A 24,320-nucleotide genomic window follows, 5' to 3' on the forward strand; every position below is an offset into this window, starting at 1 on the left:
TGTTCATTATTTAACCCTCTGTTCCCCCATGTTTGTTTGTGAGTGATTGTTTCTATGTAGGTAGGTCCGTTATTGTGGTCTCTGTTTTTGCATTGTATATATTATATGTTGAGTAAAATACATTTATTTACTCTTATCTGCTGTCCTGCGCCTGAAACCTATATACCAGCTACAAATAGACCTCCTGACAGTTTCATTGAGTTCTCGCTCTCTGTACATTGCAGTTTATAATCATTTAGTATAATCTGACTTTAATATTTTCTCTTTTATATAGATTTTCAGTTTAGTCACCAAGAACCTTGATTCACTGGGGTGTAATGCCCACTGGAATATGGTACAGTTAATCTCCTTCATCAAACAACTCAAAGTATATTTGCCATCGAATGAAGACACTCTCTCAAAGCGCCTGACTGAGCAAACCATGCCTTATTCATTTCCAGAGGCTTTTATGTATGTAGATACAGTACATGTGTAAGAAAGCCAAAGTAAAGATGCTAACAACCCCAGTGCCATGGCTTTTGTTTCACAGCTCTTGACCTGTTCTGCCCGTTGCTATGCAACTCAAAGCCCAACTTAATAGGCATTACCTCAGCTCAGCCTCTCCTGGTCTTTCAGACACGAGTTACATTTTCTGTTTTCACAGAAAACCGAAAATCCCTTTTTTTCTGTGTTTTGGATTAAGGCTCTTATGCTTTTTGCACTTTTCTTCAACTCAACCACCATGTTTCAGAGGTGGTTTGGATTTTCAATATGAGCGCTATATTGTTGACTGTTTTTTCTTAATGCATAGACACTTTATATATTTGTTGTTACTTTGTCATAGTCCAGTGGGTTTAGTAAGTATTATTTTGTAACACTTAACTGGAAAGGAAAGTGGGATACCTAGTCAGTTGTACAACTGAATGCATTCAACTGAAATGTGTCTTCCGCATTTAACCCAACCCCTCTGAATCAGAGAGGTGCCGGGGGCTGCCACATTCACACATTCATGTATTTGTTTATAATATTAATATAAATTGCTCTCTGCTGGAGAGTAATGAGTGGATATGACAACAGGGGTTAAATAATAACGCAGGAGGATATGTTTGTGTCATCTGCTACATAGTAAACACCCTTTTCATTAGCCTAGTACTAAAGGAGCTATTCATTTCGCTATGGTCATACAGATTTCTTGTGGACATACTGTATTGCAAAATATTTTAAAATGGGTACAGTGTTTCTATGGTACTTATGTGTTTATCATAAATACTCTGAGGGTGTCTCAGGAGTTGGCATATGCAAAAAAGACTTAGGACAAATACAAGCAGCCACTAAACAAAAAATATTTTATATTACAGTTAATTCATCTTGTGTGTCCTAGCATGTGGCTGAGCCTTCTCTCTGGTTTGATCGGCGGAGCAGCTTTCCTCTTTGCTCTCTACCGCTGGGTGATCCCCACAGCTATGCAGTATCATGGAGGACTGGCACTACTGTGGCATGATGTCATCGTGGAGCGTGCTCTGGACACTTCGACCCGGACATCACGTCCTCAGGTGAGCTCTCTAAACAGATTTACAGTTCAGTCTTTGGTTTAAAAAAAATCTATAGTATGTTGGTATTGTGATTCTCCCAGTCCTGTCATGAAAGGTTTCATGACAGTATTTCCCTTCCAAAGTTTCAGAGTGAAATGACAGTGTGTGCGTCATCCCTTTAATCTAGGCCTAATCATGTAATGTAATGTATGCCTCATCGTAGCTACAATACCAGCTGTCATTTCCCTCTGAAATATCTAGCGTCTTTTGAAGGCAGTGCAGAGGAAAGCCGCTGTAGTAGACCCCCAGAGTGTGATCACAGCTATCGACCACAAACATAGAGAATGGGCCATGAATGTGGGCGATGAGAATGGTGCTGTATGGATTAAATGTTCTTTGAATGGGTTATAGATAAAAGTCCTTTTCATACTTAATCTTCTTTATATCTACAGACACCTCCAAAATTATTGGCACCCTTTATAAAGATGAGCAAAAAAGTCTGTATAAAATATATATATTATTTTATACTAATACAATTGTTCAGAGAAAGAGATTTTGTTAAAAAGTTTTTAAAAATGGCACCCATAAAGATTATTATAATAAATAAAATCAAACAAAATCAATTCTGCATTAACATTATACTTTCTTGAAGTTAATCTCAGTCTAAGGAACTGTATTGTGGCCTTCCATGGTTTCTTGTTTCAATGGGGTATCAAAATTAGGTAACACGTATGTAAAATCACAATGGGGAAATGCAAAGAACTCACAAATGAAAAGAGAAAAATGGTTGTTGACTTTCATAAATCAGACAATGGGTACAAAAAAACGACTTAAAAACCAAATATACAGTGGGGGAAGCTCCGCGTGGGTCGTTTAGGCTTCTCAATGACGCACTTCTCCGGCGCAACTCTCTGGTTGTCCTCACGATGTCAGTGTCCTTCTTGGCTTAGTGGTCTGATCTCTCGCGGTCTTCTGAGGACAGACAGCTCTGTAGCTCAGAGCTCACAGCTTCGGACTCGAACGGTGTAGGTACCACGATTCAATGGAGAGTGGAGGCTGGGTGGTTCGGATTGAATTCACCCGCTTAGACACAGCTACTCGTCCGTAGCTCGTGTAGAAAAAGATTTCTTTGTCTTCAACCTTGTTTCGTTTTGGGGTTCGTTGACTTCGTTAGACCTTCGCTGCAGCTTGGGGTCAATTAGTCTGATATGTTAATTCTTCACTCTCCTGTCTTATAGTCTCGGATCAGAAGTGGGCGTAACCGCCTTTAGGGCAATTCTCTGGGCGGACCAAGTAAAGGGGCAAGGCCTAGATTTTGACTAAAATCCTATTTTAGACACTACCTTCACATCTCATCTTTACCAAAACATTCTCTTTGATTTGGATATTTTCCACACAACGTACAATGTATAAACATCAGGCATATACTGGGAAAACTCTTAAAGGTACAATGTTTTCATAATAACGTCATCTCTTAACCTTTAATAACAATTCAAAAGTTACATACATTTTCATATTCCACCTCTCGTCATGACCACCATTGTGGCTGACGGAAACCATTGTTCCAAAGTCCCTTTATTGCATGTTTAATGTTCTGAGGCCAGTTCTCCATAGTGAGAGGACAAAGGAATTTCTCAGTGGCCTAAGGTTTATTATGGGCGTGAGGTGTCATAAATCCCCCCCACATCTTCAGACCCCTAGATCTCTCCTCCTCTGTTGGGGGTTTGGGAGATAATCTGTAGGGTGGTGGTCTCCTGTACCCTGACCTGATCAGGACAGTCATGACACATTTGTTAATTGATCTCAATGAAGGCTTTTTTATGGCAACCCTACCAACTAGCCTACTGGCCTAAAAGTGGCATGTAACTGTTGAATTGGAGACTTGGTCACCTCAAGATGCAACCAAGTTCTGTAATTCTCCAACTGTGGCTCTTGGACTTTTCTTTTGTCTCCTGAACCATCTTCCTCACAGTGCGTGGGGACAAGATACACAAGAGTCCTACTCCAGGCAGGTTTTAAACTTCTCAATTGTTGTCCTAATAGTGCTAAGAGGTACAGTGGGGGAAAAAAGTATTTGATCCCCTGCTGATTTTGTACGTTTGCCCACTTACAAAGAAATTATCAGTCTATAATTTTAATGGTGGGTTTATTTCAACAGTGAGAGACAGAATAACAACAAAAAAATCCAGAAAAACGCATGTCAAAAATGTTATAAAATGATTTGCATTTTAATGAGGGAAATAAGTATTTGACCCCTCTGCAAAATATGACTTAGTACTTGGTGGCAAACCCCTTGTTGGCAATCAGAGGTCAGACGTTTCTTGTAGTTAGCCACCAGGTTTGCACACATCTCAGGAGGGATTTTGTCCCACTCCTCTTTGCAGATCTTCTCCAAGTCATTAAGGTTTCGAGGCTGACGTTTGGCAACTCGAACCTTCAGCTCCCTCCACAGATTTTCTATGGGATTAAGGTCTGGAGACTGGCTAGACCACTCCAGGACCTTAATGTGCTTCTTATTGAGCCACTCCTTTGTTGCGTTGGCCGTGTGTTTTGGGTCATTGTCATGCTGGAATACCCATCCACAACCCATTTTCAATGCCCTGGCTGAGGGAAGGAGGTTCTCACCCAAGATTTGATGGTACATGGCCCCGTCCATCGTCCCTTTGATGCGGTGAAGTTGTCCTGTCCCCTGAGCAGAAAAACACCCCCAAAGCATAATGTTTCCACCTCCATGTTTGACAGTGGAGATGGTGTTCTTGGGGTCATAGGCAGCATTCCTCCTCCTCTAAACACGGCGAGTTGAGTTGATGCCAAAGAGCTCCATTTTGGTCTCATCTGACCACAACACTTTCACCAGTTGTCCTCTGAGTCATTCAGATGTTCACTGGCAAACAGACGGGCATGTATATGTATTCTTGAGCAGGGGGACCTTGCGGGCGCTGCAGGATTTCAGTCCTTCACGGCGTAGTGTGTTACCAATTGTTTTCTTAGTGACTATGGTCCCAGCTGCCTTGAGATCATTGACAAGATCCTCCCGTGTGGTTCTGGGCTGATTCCTCACCGTTCTCATGATCATTGCAACTCCACGAGGTGAGATCTTGCATGGAGCCCCAGGCCGAGGGAGATTGACAGTTCTTTTGTGTTTCTTCCATTTGCGAATAATCGCACCAACTGTTGTCACCTTCTCACCAAGCTGCTTGGCGATGGTCTTGTAGCCCATTCCAGCCTTGTGTAGGTCTACAATCTTGTCCCTGACATCCTTGGAGAGCTCTTTGGTCTTGGCTATGGTGGAGAGTTTGGAATCTGATTGATTGATTGCTTCTGTGGACAGGTGTCTTTTATAAAGGTAACAAACTGAGATTAGGAGCACTCCCTGTAAGAGTGTGCTCCTAATCTCAGCTCGTTACCTGTATAAAAGACACCTGGGAGCCAGAAATCTTTCTCACTGAGAGGGGGTCAAATACTTATTTCCCTCATTAAAATGCAAATCAATTTATAACATTTTTGACGTGTTTTTCTGGATTTTTTTGTTGTTATTCTGTCTCTCACTGTTCAAATAAATCTACCATTAAAATTATAGACGGATCCTTTCTTTGTCAGTGATCAAACGTACAAAATCAGCAACACGTAATTACATAATTATATTCTGACCCATAAGAGCGGCAGTTCGGGGCAAGGCTAGGTTTAAATAAGCATGGCTGACAAATGAACCCAAATGTATATTTCTCTCGTGTACTTTCTTGGTTTCTCTCTCTTCTAAATCCCTATCTTGGGTAACACGTGCCATAGTGTGTTGGCCCGTTATACTAAGTCCTAATCAATAGCTATACTGTGTTTTGTGTATGTGTATTTTTATCATCATTTTAGCTTGCTAGTAAATAAATAATCAACTAAGATTGGTGTGGTAAACTCATTGGTGGGACCCGGGTCCGTGCAGATTCCCGGATTATGCGACGTTCAGACATGAGACAAGAGGTTGATTAATTTAGCGACTGTTGTAAAATCGATATTCTGATATCCTTTGAGTTAATTTGGGAAATAGAAACTCAATCAAAATACTGTTCCCATGGTGCCCCAGGTTGATGAGTTAATAATTGCTTGATTCATTGCTTAATTCATTTAATCATGCAATTATAAACCGTTAATCATTCGATGAGCAACAGTCGTCACATTAACTAATACAACGTCACGACATATGGTGCCCCCTGTGAGGAGTCTAAGATAGGACTAGGCCGCACTGTTGGGTTATTCCATATCAATTGCGTAGCAAGATATATACATTCCATTAATAGCTATAGGCAGGACTAGTGCGGGAGAGAAGTGTGTGTGTCGTTCCATTTCACCCAGATACTGGTCGGAAGAGAACGACCCCTGTTGTATATCTGACCAAAGCCAGTGTGAAGGGGGGTCTACTGAATGCTACACGCTAGGACATATGTACCAGCCGATGTAGGCATTCTGAGAAATAATACTAGTTGGGCCTAACGTAGTGTTATTTCTGTCGATCGCTTTCAGGAGTGATCTGACTCGGTCATAAGTAATTCCTAGAGCAGAGGACATATGAGCCAGCCATTACGGAAATTAGAGTAGATCTATTCGTTTGACCGAAGCGAAGTTATTATCTCTCTACCTCTCCCCGTTTGGTAAACGGGAAGAGGTTAAGGGTGGAACATGAGACGTCACCAAGTAAACCTGTTCCCTTGTTGGAGGGAACTTCCCTTGTGCGGCGAGGGGGAAACCCCGCGCAAGGAAAGCTAAGCATTGCGCCAGATGCTAAGCTAACAAAGGGGTAGCAGCCATTTTTGTTTTCCTCTTTGTTCATAGTGAATTCCCGCGTTAGGCAGGAATCCTGTGAGATCTCAGCTGGGGCTATCCGTAACCTCTGGCGAAGAATCGCCAGTCATTTTTCATGAAATAAGTCAGGTTACGCTGTAGGATATCAAACCAGTCTTAACTGATTAGATATCATTGTCTTGTTCAATTTTATACATACATTAAATTGATACACTACCTTTCCAGGTTGGTTATGGGAATAATACACACACGAATGTGCCATAACCAATGAGACATAGTTCAACTTTTCAACGTTAACTTAGATATAGTAACTAATTCAGGTTAATTAAAGCTAATTCCTTTAGCCTATATGGGGTTGACTAATCATTCAAATTGATTAATAGATTAAAGCTGTTTTACCAGCTTAATGGTGTTTAGGTAGACTTTTTAACAGTATTGTAAAATTCTATTTTCACTGGTACCCTGTCGATTTTAGCTTGTGTTAACAGTGACCTCCGGTGGTGAAGAATCACCAGTAATTATTTTTAAATAATTCAGGTTATGCTGTACAATATCTAACCAGTCTCAACTGATTGGATATCATTGTCTCGTTCAATTTAATATACATTAAATTGCTACACTACCTGTCCAGGGTGGTTATTGGAATAATACGCAAACTAATGTGTTCTAACCAATGAGACATAGTTAAACTTCTCAACGTTAACTTAGAGATAGCAACTCTTTCAGGTGAATTAAAATTAAAATTCCCAAATAGCCTATACAGGTTAGATTTATCATTAAAATCGATTTAATCAATTAAACCTGTTTTGGCAAGTTCGGTAATAACCAACTCACATTACTGACCCAGTCTTGATGATTCATTGACGTTTACAAACTGAGTTAAATTGTGTTTGCAGCCTCCAACTAAAAAACCCAAACATTACGTAAATTGAAATAACTGACAATCATAATAATGAGCAATCCATCAGATGGGTGTCCACCCATTTCCCCTCTAATCAGCGGACCTTCACCCACGGAAAGATTGATCGCGGACCTCAGCAACGATGCAAATCCTAACTATGCCGAGGGGCTGAAAATGTTAGATTTCAATGCCATAAGCGAGAAAAATGCAGACATTGCGACAGACGCTCTTCAAAATAGACCATCAGGCGGAGGCCTTGTGAAGGTTCTCTCCAGTTTAGCCCTCAACTATGCCCACCAGCAGAGATGGACAGTGCACCAGTACCTCAGTGCCCAGCAGAGGCACGAGCAGGAAGCTGGGGAGTTCAGGGTACAGGTGGAGAGAACCAGGGAGCTGGCATCGAAAGCCGAAAAAGATAAGCTACTGCTAGCCGAGGAACTGTGTGTGAGAACAGATAAATTCGAAGATCTGTCTAACACTTATAACAAAGAACGCGAACAAACTCTTGACCAAGTCCGTATTCTAAAAGAACAACTCGGTTTAGCTAAAACTAAATACGATGAAGTCCACGCAAAACTAGATGAGTCGGACGAGCTAGCTAGAAAACGGGGCGAGCAAATTGATGCCCTGCAAGCGGTTGTGAATGAAACCACTCAAAGCAATAATGCTCTATTCCAAAAGCTGCAGACCAAAGACGATCAGTTAATGAACACAATGACCAAGTTGGAGGACAAAACAGCAGAACTCATTGAAGTCGCTGATTTAATGAAGGATGAGAAAGACCAGGTGAGAAAGTTGGAAAATGTGACCTCTAAACAAAAGGAGGACATCGCATCACTGGATCTCTCACTCCACACTCGCGACCTCTCCCTGCAAACCATGACAGATAAGTATGAGGCCGAGCGAAGCAAGGGCGACACCTACGTGTCGAAAATAAACACCCTCAACTCCCAGGTGGACTCTGCGATGCAGCATAACACCATCCTTAGGTATCATCTGGAGGAACTCCAGAACAGTCACGCGCTATCGCGGGACAACCAAACCAAGCAACCTAGCTCACATCCGGAGCTAAGAGAACGAGGGAAGGTAGATGACAGGAGATTTCAGCCTCTTTCTCTTGGCCATTCGGCCCACAGTGAATTGGGGCCTCCTCGCCAACACAACCACAGCTTGACTTTTCCTCTTGGCCTCTCGGCCCACAATTCTCCACGGGAGAGTGCAGATGCTCCCCGCACACTTGGCGGGGATCGCCTTGACAAAATCGTCAAAAACTTCCGCCTCTTCGACCCAGTTCCCGGGAAAGCCAAACGACACTGAGACATTCTTAGCAGACATAGAGGACGCCTTGGATGGCTACCCAAACGCTACGAATGCAGACAGGCTCTATCTTTTGACGCGAACGTCCAACAGACACGTGACAAGGTTCATCCGTCTACAAGAGCAACACGTGCAAAACGACTATGCTAAACTTGCCACGGTTTTGAAAATAGAATTCAGTGGTTCTGCAACTCGCAAACACGATAGTTCGTTGGCTAACAATATCAGACAAGCTCGAAATGAACACCCACAAGCCTACTATCACCGGCTTCGTTCAGCTTACTTTGGCATGCTCACTGAAACAGGAATGGAAGACCTATTACCGTTCAAACAACTTTTTCTGTCAAACATGTCTCCCAACTTCATTAACTACTTGGGCCCTACTGCCCACGTCGGGTTGCCAATCTCGACGCTCCGAGAGCTGGCAAGCACCGCTTTTGAAGCATCAAAAGCAAGCCGGGCTAAGAGCCCGGACCCCTTGACTTTCGAGGTTAGGCGGGAACCATCACTCGAATTAGAAGGGGCTGCATCAGGGACATATGCGGTAAAAGAGGACGATCAAAGCGGGTGGCTACCAAGTAACCACCACCCCTACAACCACCGCCGTAACAATAGCTACGAGGAACGTCCCCAATCTAACAGGTCCCGTAGAGATCAACCTAGCCGACATGCCCCTCCGCCTAACTCTCACAAAGGGTCAGGACACAAGGGTAACAAGCGTAACAAGGGCAACAAAGTGTTCAACAATGATTTAAACGCTAACCGAAATGATATAGAAGCTCTGATAAAAGATGTACTGCATCGTAAGAAATTTGAGAAAGAGGACAAGGATAAGTCCTCATGACTAGGCGTAAAATCGTTGGAAACCGAGTCCGCCGAAATTCATGCAATTCAAGAGGACGCAAACATTTCCATTACCCCCGCCCCCACTCAAATCCCTGTCCAGGTACCGCCCGTTCTAGACACAAGCCCGCAGGTTTTGTCTACAGACTTGGACACGGAGGTGGAGATGCACGAGATAAGCAGCTTTGCAACAGATGATTCCTCTCCCATTCCGATAGAGGACCCACTGGGTCACGTAGGTGACTTATCTGTCTTGGAAATCGACGCAGATTACAAACCGCTCCGTTCTCCCAACCCACTCCATTTTTTGGGGGATATGACGAGAAAAACCAACTCGAACAGGCCATACCTTAGAACAGTCCTGGAGGACTGTGTGACCTGTCACGGTCTGATAGATTCGGGTTCGACAATTTCCCTCATATCCGAAACCTTGCTGGATGAACTAAAAAGGGCAGTGGACCCAACAAAACGTTGGTTGAAAACGGAACATTGCGATACGAATCTTCAAGGTTTCACTCAAGCTACCTCGCCCTTAACCAAACGTCTCCTACTTAAACTCAACTTCGAAAGCATGTCACTGATACACCCCGTATATGTGACTAGCATCGAAATCGAACGGATGCTGATTGGGAGTGATTTAATTGACCGTTTGGTACCACTAATGGATTGGAAAACCAATCAAATCTGGTCACAAATACCTATGCCAACTCCGTTGACTTCGCCGCATTCTTCCAAGGCTACCTGCCATACATTGTGCAACTACGTGGGTCCGACGTCAGCATCTGACGCAAACCCGGTGAACTTGGCCATGAGCCCGCCATTTGTGGCAAATGACAATGTGAGTTGGACTCGGAACTTAACCGAACATGAGGTTTTCTTGTGCGGCTTGGGTGATTCACCAGCCGACACTTACCGCCCTCCTCTGATAGGGGGCGTGTGCCTGAATGGCACTATGGCTGAGGATACCAGGCTGGCCACCTGGTCAGAAAAATCCGCAATCAGTTTGGAAATGTTCAACGAAATTTCGAAAACAGCTAACTGCCATCCCCTTGTGCCGAAAACGTTTAGATTTCCACTGGGAACGACTCCCAGACAACACTCACCGCAATAGGGGTGTGTGCGCTATCGATCCGCATTGGAACCAAGGAATTATCCCACTACCTACTGGTTGTCGCGGACCTCCCACATACAGTCTATGTGGGAGCGGATATCTTGGTAAGATTGGGTGTTAAACTTGATACCATACACCAAGTTCTTTGGTCTTTGGCGCAGCCAAACCAACATGCCTTGTCTTTCGACCCGGTGCGAATGGCTTCCGGGCAGACTATTCCTGAAGCTTGCAAGGCGATAACTGAGTCCGCCATGTTGATACCGGCAAGAACCACAGAGGTTTCTGTAAGACTGAACCTGGCGCCCGGATACCGGATGGAAGGCACCACTGCGTTCTTCCAACCCTCTCCAAAACTATTCGACTTGGGGCTAACTATCAATGGCAACCCACTGTTGGAGCTAACCGCTAGATCCACTTACCTCCTGGTACAAAATCTGACTCAAGCGGATATTTCCATTACTCGGCACACTCAGCTAGGAACATTGATCGATTACGCCTTCCATGATTTTGAACTAGTTGTTCCCGTGATTAGGCCTCTTCCGTCCTCCCTAGACCTAGATGGCGAGGGAGGTACACTGTTTACTTGTCAGTCAAAAGCAATAGCACTAACTCCCGTATTGCCACTGGACGACACATCGGCGTTCCGGCTGGATGTCGATCCTGACAGCAACCTGTTAATATACTCCATCGTCACGGAGGATGATATTGCGTCTCCTCCGGCATGCGAAGTACACTCTTGTGAGGTAACAACCGATGACTCTTCCAAAAGTGACATGCCGTCACCACCCGATGAAGACCTGTACAATGTCGCCGAACCATATCCTGGTTTCCATGCACAGGTAATACAACTACTGTCGGAGGCTGATGCTCTTGTCAATGACACTGAACGCCATCAGTTGAGAGAATTGTTTAATAAACACAGTGAGATCTGGTCGACAGACTCGCTGGATTGCGGGGTTACGGGTATCCATGTGGTGCATATTCCTACGCCACCCGGAGCAACTCCTATGTTTGTTAGACAATACAAAATCCCGCTCGCAGCATACGCAGCAGTACAAGAGATTATCGATTCCTTATTAGCTAAACGGATAATCAGGGAATGTAACAGTACGTACAGCGCTCCCGTGTGGCCCGTTCTGAAACCAACGGGTAAATGGCGTCTTACCATTGACTATAGACAACTCAACAAACTGGTTCCGTTGTCTCGTTGGCCAATGACACAGCTCAACCAAGAGTTGCCAAAGGTGACAAACGCCAAGTACTTCTCCACCGTTGACGTGGCAAATGGTTTCTGGACCATGACAGTCGACCCGCGTGACCAACACAAGTTGGCTTTCTCTTTCTCGAACAAGCTCTTCACGTTCAATCGTTGCCCATTCGGGTATGCGAACTCCCCCTCAGAGTTCAACATCTTCCTGCACAAGGCGATGCCAGACGCAGCCTCTAGGGGGACGATAATTTACGTGGACGACGTTCTCATGAGAAGTGAGACTTGGTCACATCACCTCAATGAAATGGACCACGTTCTCACCCAACTCGGGACTGCAGGGGCTAAGTTGGCCATCATGAAAGGACAATGGTGCAGGACCAAGGTAAACTACGTTGGGCTTCTGGTGGGTGCCGAGGGCATCCTGCCACAGTCTAACCGAATCCAAGCAGTCCGCAACATCAAAACACCTACAAACCTTCACGAGGTGCGCAGCTTCTTGGGAGTATGTAATTACTCCCGTCAATTCATCGAAAACTACGCCGACTTGTCAAAACCGTTGACTCACCTTCTTCAGAAAGACACCCCATTCGTTTGGGATGCCACTCACAACGAAGCGGTGGCTTCCTTGAAAAACCTGCTTTGCGAGGCACCCTGCCTGGTATACCCCAACAAAGACAAGACATTCTTTTTGGAAGTCGGTTTCTCAGAGCACTGCCTTAGCGCTGGGTTGTACCAAAAATACGACCAAGACAAACGTGTGGTTGCTTACGCGAGCAAAACACTCAACCCCGCCGAACACAAATACTCAGACTGCGAAAAAGCGCTGCTGTCGACAGTCTGGGCAATCAAACACTTCACCAGTTATGTCGGCGGACAAAAGGTGATCATAGAAACATGTCACCAGCCTGTGACTTTTCTGAAAAGCCAACGAATCCGTGAGGGTGCTGTACACAACAGCAGGATAGCGGCTTGGCTCATGACGCTGCAGAGCCATGATGTAGTAATCAACTACGCAAAAGCAAAAAACCTGCCTTTGGGCAGTGCTTTGGCGGTGTGTCAACACTGTGGTGACGATGAAACCGACTCCGGACCACCCCCGCGTGACATCGCTCCGCCATTGCCTTCGAACCATCACTATTTCGAAGAGAACGTGTGTCTCGACATGCCGATGGCATTTGTAGATGGCTGTTCTTACCGCCATCTAGACCACTTGCAAGCTGGGGTGGGATTGGTATGGCACAACGACATTCCGTGCAAACCACTTCAATTTCAGCTCGACAACAAGACCAGCCAGTTTGCAGAAGTGGCTGGCGTGCTGATCACCCTGCAAACAGCGGTAAAACACGAATTGGCAGAACTGGCGATCTGCACCGACTCAAACTACGCGAGACTCACCTTCTTATGCCACTTGCCATTTTGGAAACAAAAGCACATGACTACTTCAAGTGGTAAAGAGGTGAAAAACAAAGAGCTCATTCTAGCTTGTGATGACCTCATCACCAAACACGACATACAGGTGTATTGGAAGAAAGTCAAGGGACACTCCAAACTTGGCAACGACCATGCTGACAGCATGGCGAAATCTGGTGCAATTCACGGCACCCCTTGGGTGTTTGATGCTCGAGACGAGAAACCCACTGAGGAAGCTATGGTGTCTGCGGTAACGCGTAGCCATGTAGCACCACGGAAAACGTCTTCGCACGAACATAATGTGCTGCTAACGCATTCATTCATGAATGGCGACCTGGTAGCAATGCAACACCAAGATGAGTCCCTCGCCACTTTGATGGCATTCCTGTCGGATCCTGTCAACCACCCAGTGTCCGAACTGGCTTTGGCAGGTTCACACGACTTGCGTTCGCTGTACGCAACTAAACAGCACCTCACACTTGTAGATGACCTATTGGTGTATGTTTCAGAAACCGACACCGCTCAAAGGTGGGTGGTTCCTAAAACACAGAGGGGGATAATGATAGCTCATGCCCACGATGAGCCATGTGGAGGCCATAGGGGGGTCAAGGCTACATGTGAAACATTGCGACAGGTGGCCCACTGGCCTCACATGGAACAAGACGTGGCACGATACGTGAGGGGGTGTCTAGTTTGCTGCCAGTTTCAACCCACCAAGCCACTTCACAGAGCACCCCTGCAACGCAAGGGTGTGTCTTACCCCAGGAGCTCAATCCAGATCGACTGGGTCGGCCCAGTTGCCAGGTCGGCCAGAGGCAACAAGTACCTCCTCACAGTGACTTGCGCATTCACAAAGTGGGTGGAGTGCCTGCCGGCGACCAATGACACAGCGGAAACCACTGCCGTTCTTTTGCTAAACCACGTTTTCAGTCGTTTCGGCCTGCCAGGAGAAACCGTGGACAGCGACAGAGGAACCCACTTTTCGGCAGCTGTAATGACCGAACTGTGGAAACTCCTGGGAGTCAAAGCTAAACTCCACATCACGTACCACCCTAGGAGCTCGGGGGGGGGGGGGGGGGGGGGTAGAAAGGAGCAACCAATCAATTGTCAGAATCTTGAGGAAATATGTGGCAGCCAACCACAAAGATTGGGACCTCAAACTCCCATTGGTACTGATGGCAATCAGAGCCACACGCAACAGGTCTACGGGAATGACACCCTTTGAGATGATGACGGGCCGGCAAATGACCCTTCCACTGCATCTCCTGTACCAACCGGGAGATGTCGCCGCAGCCACCGCCTACACGGCTCATCAATACGTGACCGACTTGCGGAACCATCTCCAGACTACCTTTGCGTACGCTCAAGGACAATTGGAAAGAAGTGCAGAAGGTGACAAGACCTATTACGACAAAAAAGCCTCACACCAGGTGTTCGAGGTCGGAGATAAGGTGTGGTACTACATATACACCAAACCCGCGGGCGTCGCAACAAAGTTCCTGCCCCACTGGACGGGGCCACACGAGATTGTGGTGAAGCTATCACCTGTAGCTTACCAGATCAAAATCAGCAAAGGTCGACAAAACGCCACATTAAAGTGGGTCCACCGGAACCAAATCAAGTTGTACACTCCCCCCATGGGAATAGAAGGGGTGCTAGCCAGCACCGAATAGATAAAAACCCTAGCAAAACCAGAGGTACTAAGAAAATTCTTAAGTACCCTCAGCTGATCCCTTCCAGGAGACCAGTACGTTGCACCTAATATATTTTATTCTCTTCCCAGCTACCAGATATACATCTGTTGTCACTAGTGATATCGTCCTGCGCTGTACTGATTAAAAATAAGAAAAACAGAAAAATAGTTGTCAAAACAATTTTTGTTTACGAATACAAATAACTGAAATAATCCAACAATCTCTGATTATGCGTTTCTGTAGGATGGAGTTCCTTTGGATGATCCTGACACTCTGCGCCCTGGTCAAAACCAACCCAGCAGACGTAATCACGAACGGACCCCCTACGGGAATCGTTCTCCGCGACGATCCAGGACTCCTCATAACTAACTGCAGAGTACACACGCAGAGGGTATATGTCCGCCTAGATGCAGAGAATGTGTACCGCCAACACATTCCACCTGCGGCGCATTTGAGTTGGGCCGGGGTGCTGACTGGACCAGCCAGGCAATTAAGCACGCCCAGCTAGACACTGCCCATATGTTGGCCCAACTCCAAAAGTTCACAGTAACACAGTCAGAACTAGCTGAGCCCAGGCGAGAAAAACGATTTGTCGGGGCGCTACTATCGATAGGGGCAGCCGTAGGGTCACTATTTGCCCTAGGTACCACTGCCGTCAACGCAGTCAGTCTAGCCACAGTCAAGAGGAATGCTAGGGAGATTACTGAAGAGATGCCACTTATCCAGCAGCAGATGAAGGCACAGGCCCTTAGGTTGCAACATGTGGGAAAGTCTCTCCAGGACACTATTCTGGTGGTCAACACACACGCTACTCTCCTGAACAAAACTATCCTGTCTGTAGGAAAGCTAGCAGAGGTCATGAACCATGACTATGCCCATGTCCAATTGGTTCGATTGTTACTGGAGGATTTTCTCCGTGAAGTTAGCTCTTCTATGGACCACTTGGCCATGAATAGAATCCCCTCATATCTAGTGCCCCTCTCAATGGTGCACGACATATTGACGTCAGCTACTTCAACCACGATAAGGCCGTTACAGTCACATTTGGCCTATAGTCTGGGGTCGGCCATCCCAATACACGTTGATGTTGATCGTAATGAAGTGGGTTTTCTACTGACGCTGCCGGTTGTTGAACTGGAGAATATCTATAGATTGAAAACGGTTCTCAATGTAGGATTTTGGCGCGACAGTACCCACGTAAAGATTGCCACGCCACCAGTTGTAGCTTACCAGGAAAACAACCCAGATTTCTATCTCACCCCTAACCTGCTAATGTGTACTCTAACCAAAGATGTCCACTACCTTTGTCCTAGCAAACCATTTGTCAGGGATAACACCGAGCGTCTTTGTGGTATTAAAGCTATCACCAGAGAAGAACGCTGTAGAGCCAAACTAACAGCCAGGGATGGGGCCACCACCACACAAGTGGAGGTGGTAGGGAACCGATGGTTGGTCAACACACCGTTCGCGTCCGCCACTATGACTTACGAACGCCATGACTCCATCACCCAATTGAACCTCCCCAACCAGACTGTTTTTGTTACGGTGCCAGAGGGGGCGATTATTCACGTAGACGACCTCGCTCTATACCACCTTCCCGACGACCGGATAGACACAGAGATTGAAATGCCGGACGCTTTTGCTAAACGTTCCATTGAGTTACCACAAGCCATTCAATACCAAATCCAGTACGAGGGACCCATGACTGTTGATCTTAGCGTACTGGATGAGGCACTGTTAGTCGACCCAACTGACTACAGACCAAAAGATTGGTCTGTCGCCCGCTCTTGGACGGTGCCGGACAGTATCCTGACTGTGACTATGATCCTTGGTCTCATTTCCCTTGGCGTGTGCACCTACTACGTACACAGGCGCACACGTGCAATGGAAGACCTAATGAGGTCTTATACTAGGATCATCCGTGGGACGGAAGCGATCCCGATTTTTGGAAAGTTGGCAATGGATCCGGAAACCCTCTTACAGGGCCCAGTCCCAGCCTCCTCTCCCGAACTCGCTAGGTCAGCCCAGTAATGTCCCTAATGTAAGCTTTGGCCTTCAGGGGCCAAGTTTTTCCAAGTGCCTTAACTACCCACCTGCAAGTAGGATCACCCTAGACATGACATTAGAGACAATGCCATGATAGAGCTATTTAGCCAAGACCTTGGACATATATAGAACATAGTCCATATTAGATGATTAAGGTGTGGTAGACATATTTTGTATACTTTTATGTTTTTATTCCAATTTTTCATTTCATTACCTTTGACACTTAGGAAGCCTTAGAGCCAAGACGCCGCTCGTTTGGGGAGGAAATGTAATGATGTATTGCCTGAGTGTTGTGCGTTATTAACGTCTGCCAAGTTACTGCCGAGGTCCACTAGCCGGGATAACCGGACGACGGGCCGGAACACAGAGCCACTGCCAGACCTCCTAGGTCCATTCTGGTGGTGATCCACAGCTTGCGGAAAGCCTACCAGGGTGAACCACCAAAGGGGGGGGGGGGGGGGGGGGCTGCTCTGATGATCCACAGACCAGGACATCCGATGGTCATTCTTATGGTGGGTTGCAACATGCAGAATCATTCCAAGTTGAACCTACCAGAGGGGGACTGTCATGACTGTCCTGATCAGGTCAGGGTACAGGAGACCACCACCCTACAGATTATCTCCCAAACCCCCAACAGAGGAGGAGAGATCTAGGGGTCTGAAGATGTGGGGGGGTTTTATGACACCTCACGCCCATAATAAACCTTAGGCCACTGAGAAATTCCTTTGTCCTCTCACTATGGAGAACTGGCCTCAGAACATTAAACATGCAATAAAGGGACTTTGGAACAATGGTTTCCGTCAGCCACAATGGTGGTCATGACGAGAGGTGGAATATGAAAATGTATGTAACTTTTGAATTGTTATTAAAGGTTAAGAGATGACGTTATTATGAAAACATTGTACCTTTAAGAGTTTTCCCAGTATATGCCTGATGTTTATACATTGTACGTTGTGTGGAAAATATCCAAATCAAAGAGAATGTTTTGGTAAAGATGAGATGTGAAGGTAGTGTCTAAAATAGGATTTTAGTCAAAATCTAGGCCTTGCCCCTTTACTTGGTCCGCCCAGAGAATTGCCCTAAAGGCGGTTACGCCCACTTCTGATCCGAGACTATAAGACAGGAGAGTGAAGAATTAACATATCAGACTAATTGACCCCAAGCTGCAGCGAAGGTCTAACGAAGTCAACGAACCCCAAAACGAAACAAGGTTGAAGACAAAGAAATCTTTTTCTACACGAGCTACGGACGAGTAGCTGTGTCTAAGCGGGTGAATTCAAGCCGAACCACCCAGCCTCCACTCTCCATTGAATCGTGGTACCTACACCGTTCGAGTCCGAAGCTGTGAGCTCTGAGCTACAGAGCTGTCTGTCCTCAGAAGACCGCGAGAGATCAGACCACTAAGCCAAGAAGGACACTGACATCGTGAGGACAACCAGAGAGTTGCGCCGGAGAAGTGCATCATTGAGAAGCCTAAACGACCCACGCGGAGCTTCCCACCTGAGACCTGCAACACGTAATTACATCATTATATTCTGACCCATAAGAGCGGCAGTTCGGGGCAAGGCTAGGTTTAAATAAGCATGGCTGACAAATGAACCCAAATGTATATTTCTCTCGTGTACTTTCTTGGTTTCTCTCTCTTCTAAATCCCTATCTTGGGTAACACGTGCCATAGTGTGTTGGCCCGTTATACTAAGTCCTAATCAATAGCTATACTGTGTTTTGTGTATGTGTATTTTTATCATCATTTTAGCTTGCTAGTAAATAAATAATCAACTAAGATTGGTGTGGTAAACTCATTGGTGGGACCCGGGTCCGTGCAGATTCCCGGATTATGCGACGTTCAGACATGAGACAAGAGGTTGATTAATGTAGCGACTGTTGTAAAATCGATATTCTGATATCCTTTGAGTTAATTTGGGAAATAGAAACTCAATCAAAATACTGTTCCCATGGTGCCCCAGGTTGATGAGTTAATAATTGCTTGATTCATTGCTTAATTCATTTAATCACGCAATTATAAACCGTTAATCATTCGATGAGCAACAGTCGTCACATTAACTAATACAACGTCACGACAAATGTAACAATTTGGAACTGGGTGGTATGGTGAGATGTGTAAAGGCTGTCGTATTGTAGAGAGGACCAAGGCGCAGCGGCTTGCATGTTCATTATTATATTTAATGAATAAAGATTTCACGAAACAAAACAATAAACAAACAAAGAACGACAGGTGACAGTTTCACAGGCTACAATAACCACTAGCAGTGCGAAATACAACTACCCACAAATCCCCAGGTGAAAACACGCAACTAATATATGACTCCCAATCAGGAACAACGACGTACAGCTGTTCCTGATCGGGAGCCACACAGACCACACAGAAATAAACAAACTAGAAAACAAAACTCAGAACATACACCAAAACCCTGTAATACATAAATAAAACACCGTTCTACAATACACATAACCCCCGAACCACAAAACAAATACCCTCTGCCACGTCCTGACCAACCTACAAACAACCCTTATACTGGTCAGGACGTGACAGTACCCCCCCCCCCCCTAAAGGTGCAGATGAACCTCAAAAATAAAAAAAATTAACCCCTAACTAAAGGGAGGGAAGGGAGGGTGGCTGCCGTCACCGACGGCACCTGTGCTACACCCCCCCCTCCCCAAACCTCCTACAGTGGAGGTGGCTTAGGCTCAGGCCTTAAACCCCTGCCTGACCTAACCACCCCCACTGCATACCTCTGCCTGAGGACAGTCACTAAAGACCCTGGACTGTAGGGCGACTCTGGGAGCTCCGGGCTGTGGGCAGACTCTGGGAGCTCCGGGCTGTGGGCAGACTCTGGGAGCTCCGGGCTGTGGGCAGACTCTGGGAGCTCCGGGCTGTGGGCAGACTCTGGGAGCTCCGGGCTGTGGGCAGACTCTGGGAGCTCCGGGTCGCGGGCAGACTCACTCGGTTCCGGGTCGCGGGCAGACTCACTCGGTTCCGGGTCGCGGGCAGGCTCACTCGGTTCCGGGTCGCGGGCAGGCTCACTCGGTTCCGGGTCGCGGGCAGGCTCACTCGGTTCCGGGTCGCGGGCAGGCTCACTCGGTTCCGGGTCGCGGGCAGGCTCACTCGGTTCCGGGTCGCGGGCAGGCTCACTCGGTTCCGGGCCGCGGGCAGGCTCACTCGGTTCCGGACAGTGGGCCGTCTCACCTGGTTCCGGACAGTGGGCCGTCTCACCTGGTTCCGGACAGTGGGCCGTCTCACCTGGTTCCGGACAGTGGGCCGTCTCACCTGGTTGCCGGACACTCTGGACGAGGCACTGTTGCCGGACACTCTGGACGAGGCACTGTTGCCGGACACTCTGGACGAGGCACTGTTGCCGGACACTCTGGACGAGGCACTGTTGCCGGACACTCTGGACGAGGCACTGTTGCCGGACACTCTGGATGAGGCACTGTTGCCGGATACTCGGGCCTGGTCTGACGCACTGGAAGCCTGATGCGTGGGGCTGGTAGTGGAGGTACCCACCTGGGGACACGCACCTCAGGGCTAGTGCGAGGAGCGGGAACAGGCTGAGTAGGACTAGGCTGACTCACTGGAAGCTTGATTTGTGGTGCTGGTACTGGACGTGCCAGACTAGAGGTTCGCACTTCCGGGTCAGCACGAGAGGCGGGAACTGGAAAAACTGGGCCATGGAGGCGCACAGGTGGCCTTGATCGCACCTCCTGCACAACCCGTCCTGGCTGGATGGAACTAGCAGCCCTGTACGAGCGGGGTGCTACTACAGGGTGAACTGGGCTGTGCAGGGGCCTGATGGTTACCGTGCGTAGAGCGGGCGTAGGGTAGCCTGGTTCTAGGAGGCGCACCGGTGACCAGACGCGCTGCGCAGGCATCCTCCTACCAGGCTGGATGCCCACTCTAGCACGGCATCTGCGAGGGGCTGGAAAAACTCGCACTGGACTGTGCGTGCGTATGGGCGAGATCGTGCGCACTTCTTCATAACTCGGCGCCCTCCACTCCATACACTCCTCCATATAAGCACGGGTAGCAGGCTTAGGGCTCACCCTTGGCCCAGCCAAAATACCCGTGTGCCCCCCCAAAAAAATTATTGGGGGTGCCTCCCAGGCAGGTTGTCACAGTGGTCCAATAATTGTTCCCATGTCCAGTCAATCCTTGACTCCAACACCTCCAGCGACCAGGATGCCATCTCCTCCCGAGCGCACTGCTTCCTATAGTCCACCCCAGGTGAAAACACGCAACTAATATATGACTCCCAATCAGGAACAACGACGTACAGCTGTTCCTGATCGGGAGCCACACAGACCACACAGAAATAAACAAACTAGAAAACCAACCTAGAATACAAAACCCAGAACATACACCAAAACCCCGTAATACATAAATAAAACACCCTTCTACAATACACATAACCCCCGAACCACATAAAACAAATACCCTCTGCCACGTCCTGACCAACCTACAAATAACCCCTATACTGGTCAGGACGTGACAAGATGAGACAAAAATGTTTTTACATTTATTTTTATTTTTATACTTGTTAAACAAAATATTTTCTTGAGCAATTGTAGTACTATATAGCAATACATATATATTTGTTTTATTATATACAGTCTTTTTTGCTTAACTTCATCAAGGGTGCTAATCATTTTGGAGGTGAATGTATATATTTCTTTCAGTCTCGTTGTATGATTATTGGATAGAGAGATAGTGCTAGAAGAGCAGTAGGTGGAGCAGTATTTACTGTATGTGTTCCAGAGGCAAAGGCTTAGACTGCTAGACCACCCCAGGCCACATGTCTACCTGGTCTTGACTCAGGCCACATCTTTGTGTGTGTGTGTGTGTGTGTGTGTGTGTGTGTGTGTGTGTGTGTGTGTGGTGTGTGTGTGTGTGTGTGTGTGTGTGTGTGTGTGTGTGTGTGGTGTGTGTGTGTGTGTGTGTGTGTGTGTGTCTATATACTGTATGTGTTCATTACACAGTTACTGTCTTGGAGTTAGGCACTTACTGTGGGTACTCAACAGTGTGAATAGCTCACCTATTACCCCCTGGCGTCAGTGTCATTGCCTTGGAGTTCAACCCAGATTATTCTGCAATTGCTCGTCAAGTCATCAGATGGTCAGGACTGGAGGAGAAGGTAAAAGGAGATTGGGATGGATTAACATAATGACATGATGATGAACGGGATGTACATTCCTATAAATATGGGTGGGTTGTAGATGTTACAACATACAGGTCAGTTGTAGCTCAGAAGCTTAGATGAGATCTCATTACTGTTGTCCAGGTGCAGCTAGTGGAGGGAGCTCCTCAGGAGCTTGGATCCCTCAATTGAAGGAGCATTTCGGGGTCCAGGCGTTTGACTTAGTTTTACTGGACCACTGGAAAGATCGCTACCTTCCTGACACAAAACCTCTGGAGGTATGTAAGATAACTCATTTCACTGTCCTGTGATTATAGGGAATCATTGATAGTCTTACACTCTTACATTGATATGATCAAACAAAACACAAAACAAATGTAATTATTCTCTCTCTTTCTCCCTCTCTTTCTCCCATTCCCCCAACTCTATCCTCCTATCTCCCTCTCTCTCTAGGAGTGTGGTCTCATACAGAAAGGCACAGTGATGCTGGCAGACAATGTAATCTGTCCAGGAACCCCTGACTATCTGGAGTACGTCCGCAACAGCTCTCGCTACAACAGCCACTACTACAGATCACACCTGGAGTACACTAAAGCAGAGAACGGCCTGGAGAAGTCTGCGTTCTTAGGGTACTAGCCAAACAGTGAGCCTCTTGCTTTAAAACACTATAACTCTCTCTTGATATTTTTTGTTGTTGTTAGTTTCAATTTAAAGTGCCGCCTTATATCTTAGTTACGACATGCTGTAACTTACTGTGCTAAGCATTTCTTCACCTGTAGAACTGATGTTATCTAGAGTAAACAAATATGTCCTTGGAAAACTATTTCTACTTGTGTTTTGACATTGTCACAATGCTGTCTTGCTATGCAAATTATGAAAATACCATCAGTTCTACAGCTGCAGAATTACAGTAGTGTATCATAAGGTGAATGCACCAATTTGTAAGTCGCTCTGGATAAGAGCGTCTGCTAAATGACGTAAATGTAAATGTAATGTATTTTTCAAACATGGATTTAATACACTAGGTGGCAGTAGTGTGCCTTTTTAGAGATTCAATCAGACAACTAAAAAGCAGCATGCAGTGGTCCCGTCATAACTTCATAGCATTTATAGCCTTCTTTCTGGTTTAGGCAGACAGAAAATGGTCTAAAGTCTTACACCAGATCTAGCAACTTAAAATAATTATAAACATTTTGTTATGACACTGTATCAGATCTACATTGAGTTATTAAAGGTTCTGTGAGAAAGGTCTATGTTGCAATGCTTTAAACTAATTTTATAGATTTAAATCTTTGATTTGATAAAGTCCAATGGGTATCAAACAAATGACTAAGGTATAAACTTAAGCCGGATATTAACAGTACTGATTAATGTAACTTATCCTGGAGACGCTATAGAAAATGATCGCATCTATGCAGTAGAGAAACAGATGCACCAGATGCACCTGATTGCGAATCACAGTATTGTTTCAGTTGATAGTTGGTAGAATATGTCCCTTACATGATATTCGACATGTGAATTAACAGGTGTGTATGAGAATGTATGAATCAAATCAATGCCTTTCTAATCTCCCCTGCAAAGTGACGGAGTGACGGTGTTCCATCATAAAAGGGGGAGGGACTACATATAGTACAGCTGCATAAAAATATATAGGCTAGTCCACCTAGGGATTTCTTCACAGACGCCCGCATGATAATCCCAATCTGTGGCCATTAGTGCACTGAGAGAGAAGAGGGTTCGGGAGAGAGAGAGGGAGGGGGGTCAACAGAGAGAGGGGGAGTGACAGAGAGAAACAGAGAGCGAGAGGGGGAGAGCTTTTAAGGGATTTGGCAGTGATTTGTCGAATCTCAGTGGCGTAATGTGCTTTTTCTACTTTTTCTACTGATTTAGACATGATGCTATACACTGAAGCCTCGAAAGCCAACGTTTTCAATATGTTTTTATGAACTAAAACACGTTTTTTTATGTTATTGAACGATTTGAGTCCATTACAGTTATTTTGGGAAAATAAATATAATATCTGAGATGTTAATAGATTTACTTTTCGCTAAAACAACGAAGAAACCGGCACTGAATATCATTACATATTAAATATGAGAATAGGCCTATTTGGGAATGATGGCATGATGGGTCAAATCAAGACTGGTCCAAATGGAATGCTCAGGTAAGCAGTCAATTCTTATATTTATGTACAAATATGTGTCACATCTCTATTTCAAGGCCTTGCAGAATTTGTGTAGACTTCAGGCCAGTATCCAACACAGTTTTTTCATTGTTTGCACAATATTGATATGTGCATCAAATGATAGCATGTGATGTTTGGTTGGATG

General features: G+C 46.0%; 1 protein-coding gene across 1 annotated transcript; it reads left to right on the forward strand.

Moving 5' to 3' along the window:
• Positions 1-1,361: 1,361 nt before the first annotated feature.
• On the forward strand, positions 1,362-24,022 carry LOC123725560 (catechol O-methyltransferase B). Its single transcript, XM_082959363.1, is given in 7 exon segments — positions 1,362-1,532; positions 1,773-1,884; positions 13,846-13,884; positions 21,833-21,987; positions 22,135-22,164; positions 22,167-22,268; positions 22,444-24,022. Coding segments are annotated over 7 exon segments (792 nt in total). The 3' UTR covers positions 22,627-24,022.
• The last annotated feature ends 298 nt before the right edge of the window (positions 24,023-24,320 follow it).

Source organism: Salmo salar, chromosome 12, assembly GCF_965601325.2.
Source record: "Salmo salar chromosome 12, fSalSal1, whole genome shotgun sequence".
NCBI classification, from domain to species: Eukaryota; Metazoa; Chordata; class Actinopteri; order Salmoniformes; family Salmonidae; genus Salmo; species Salmo salar.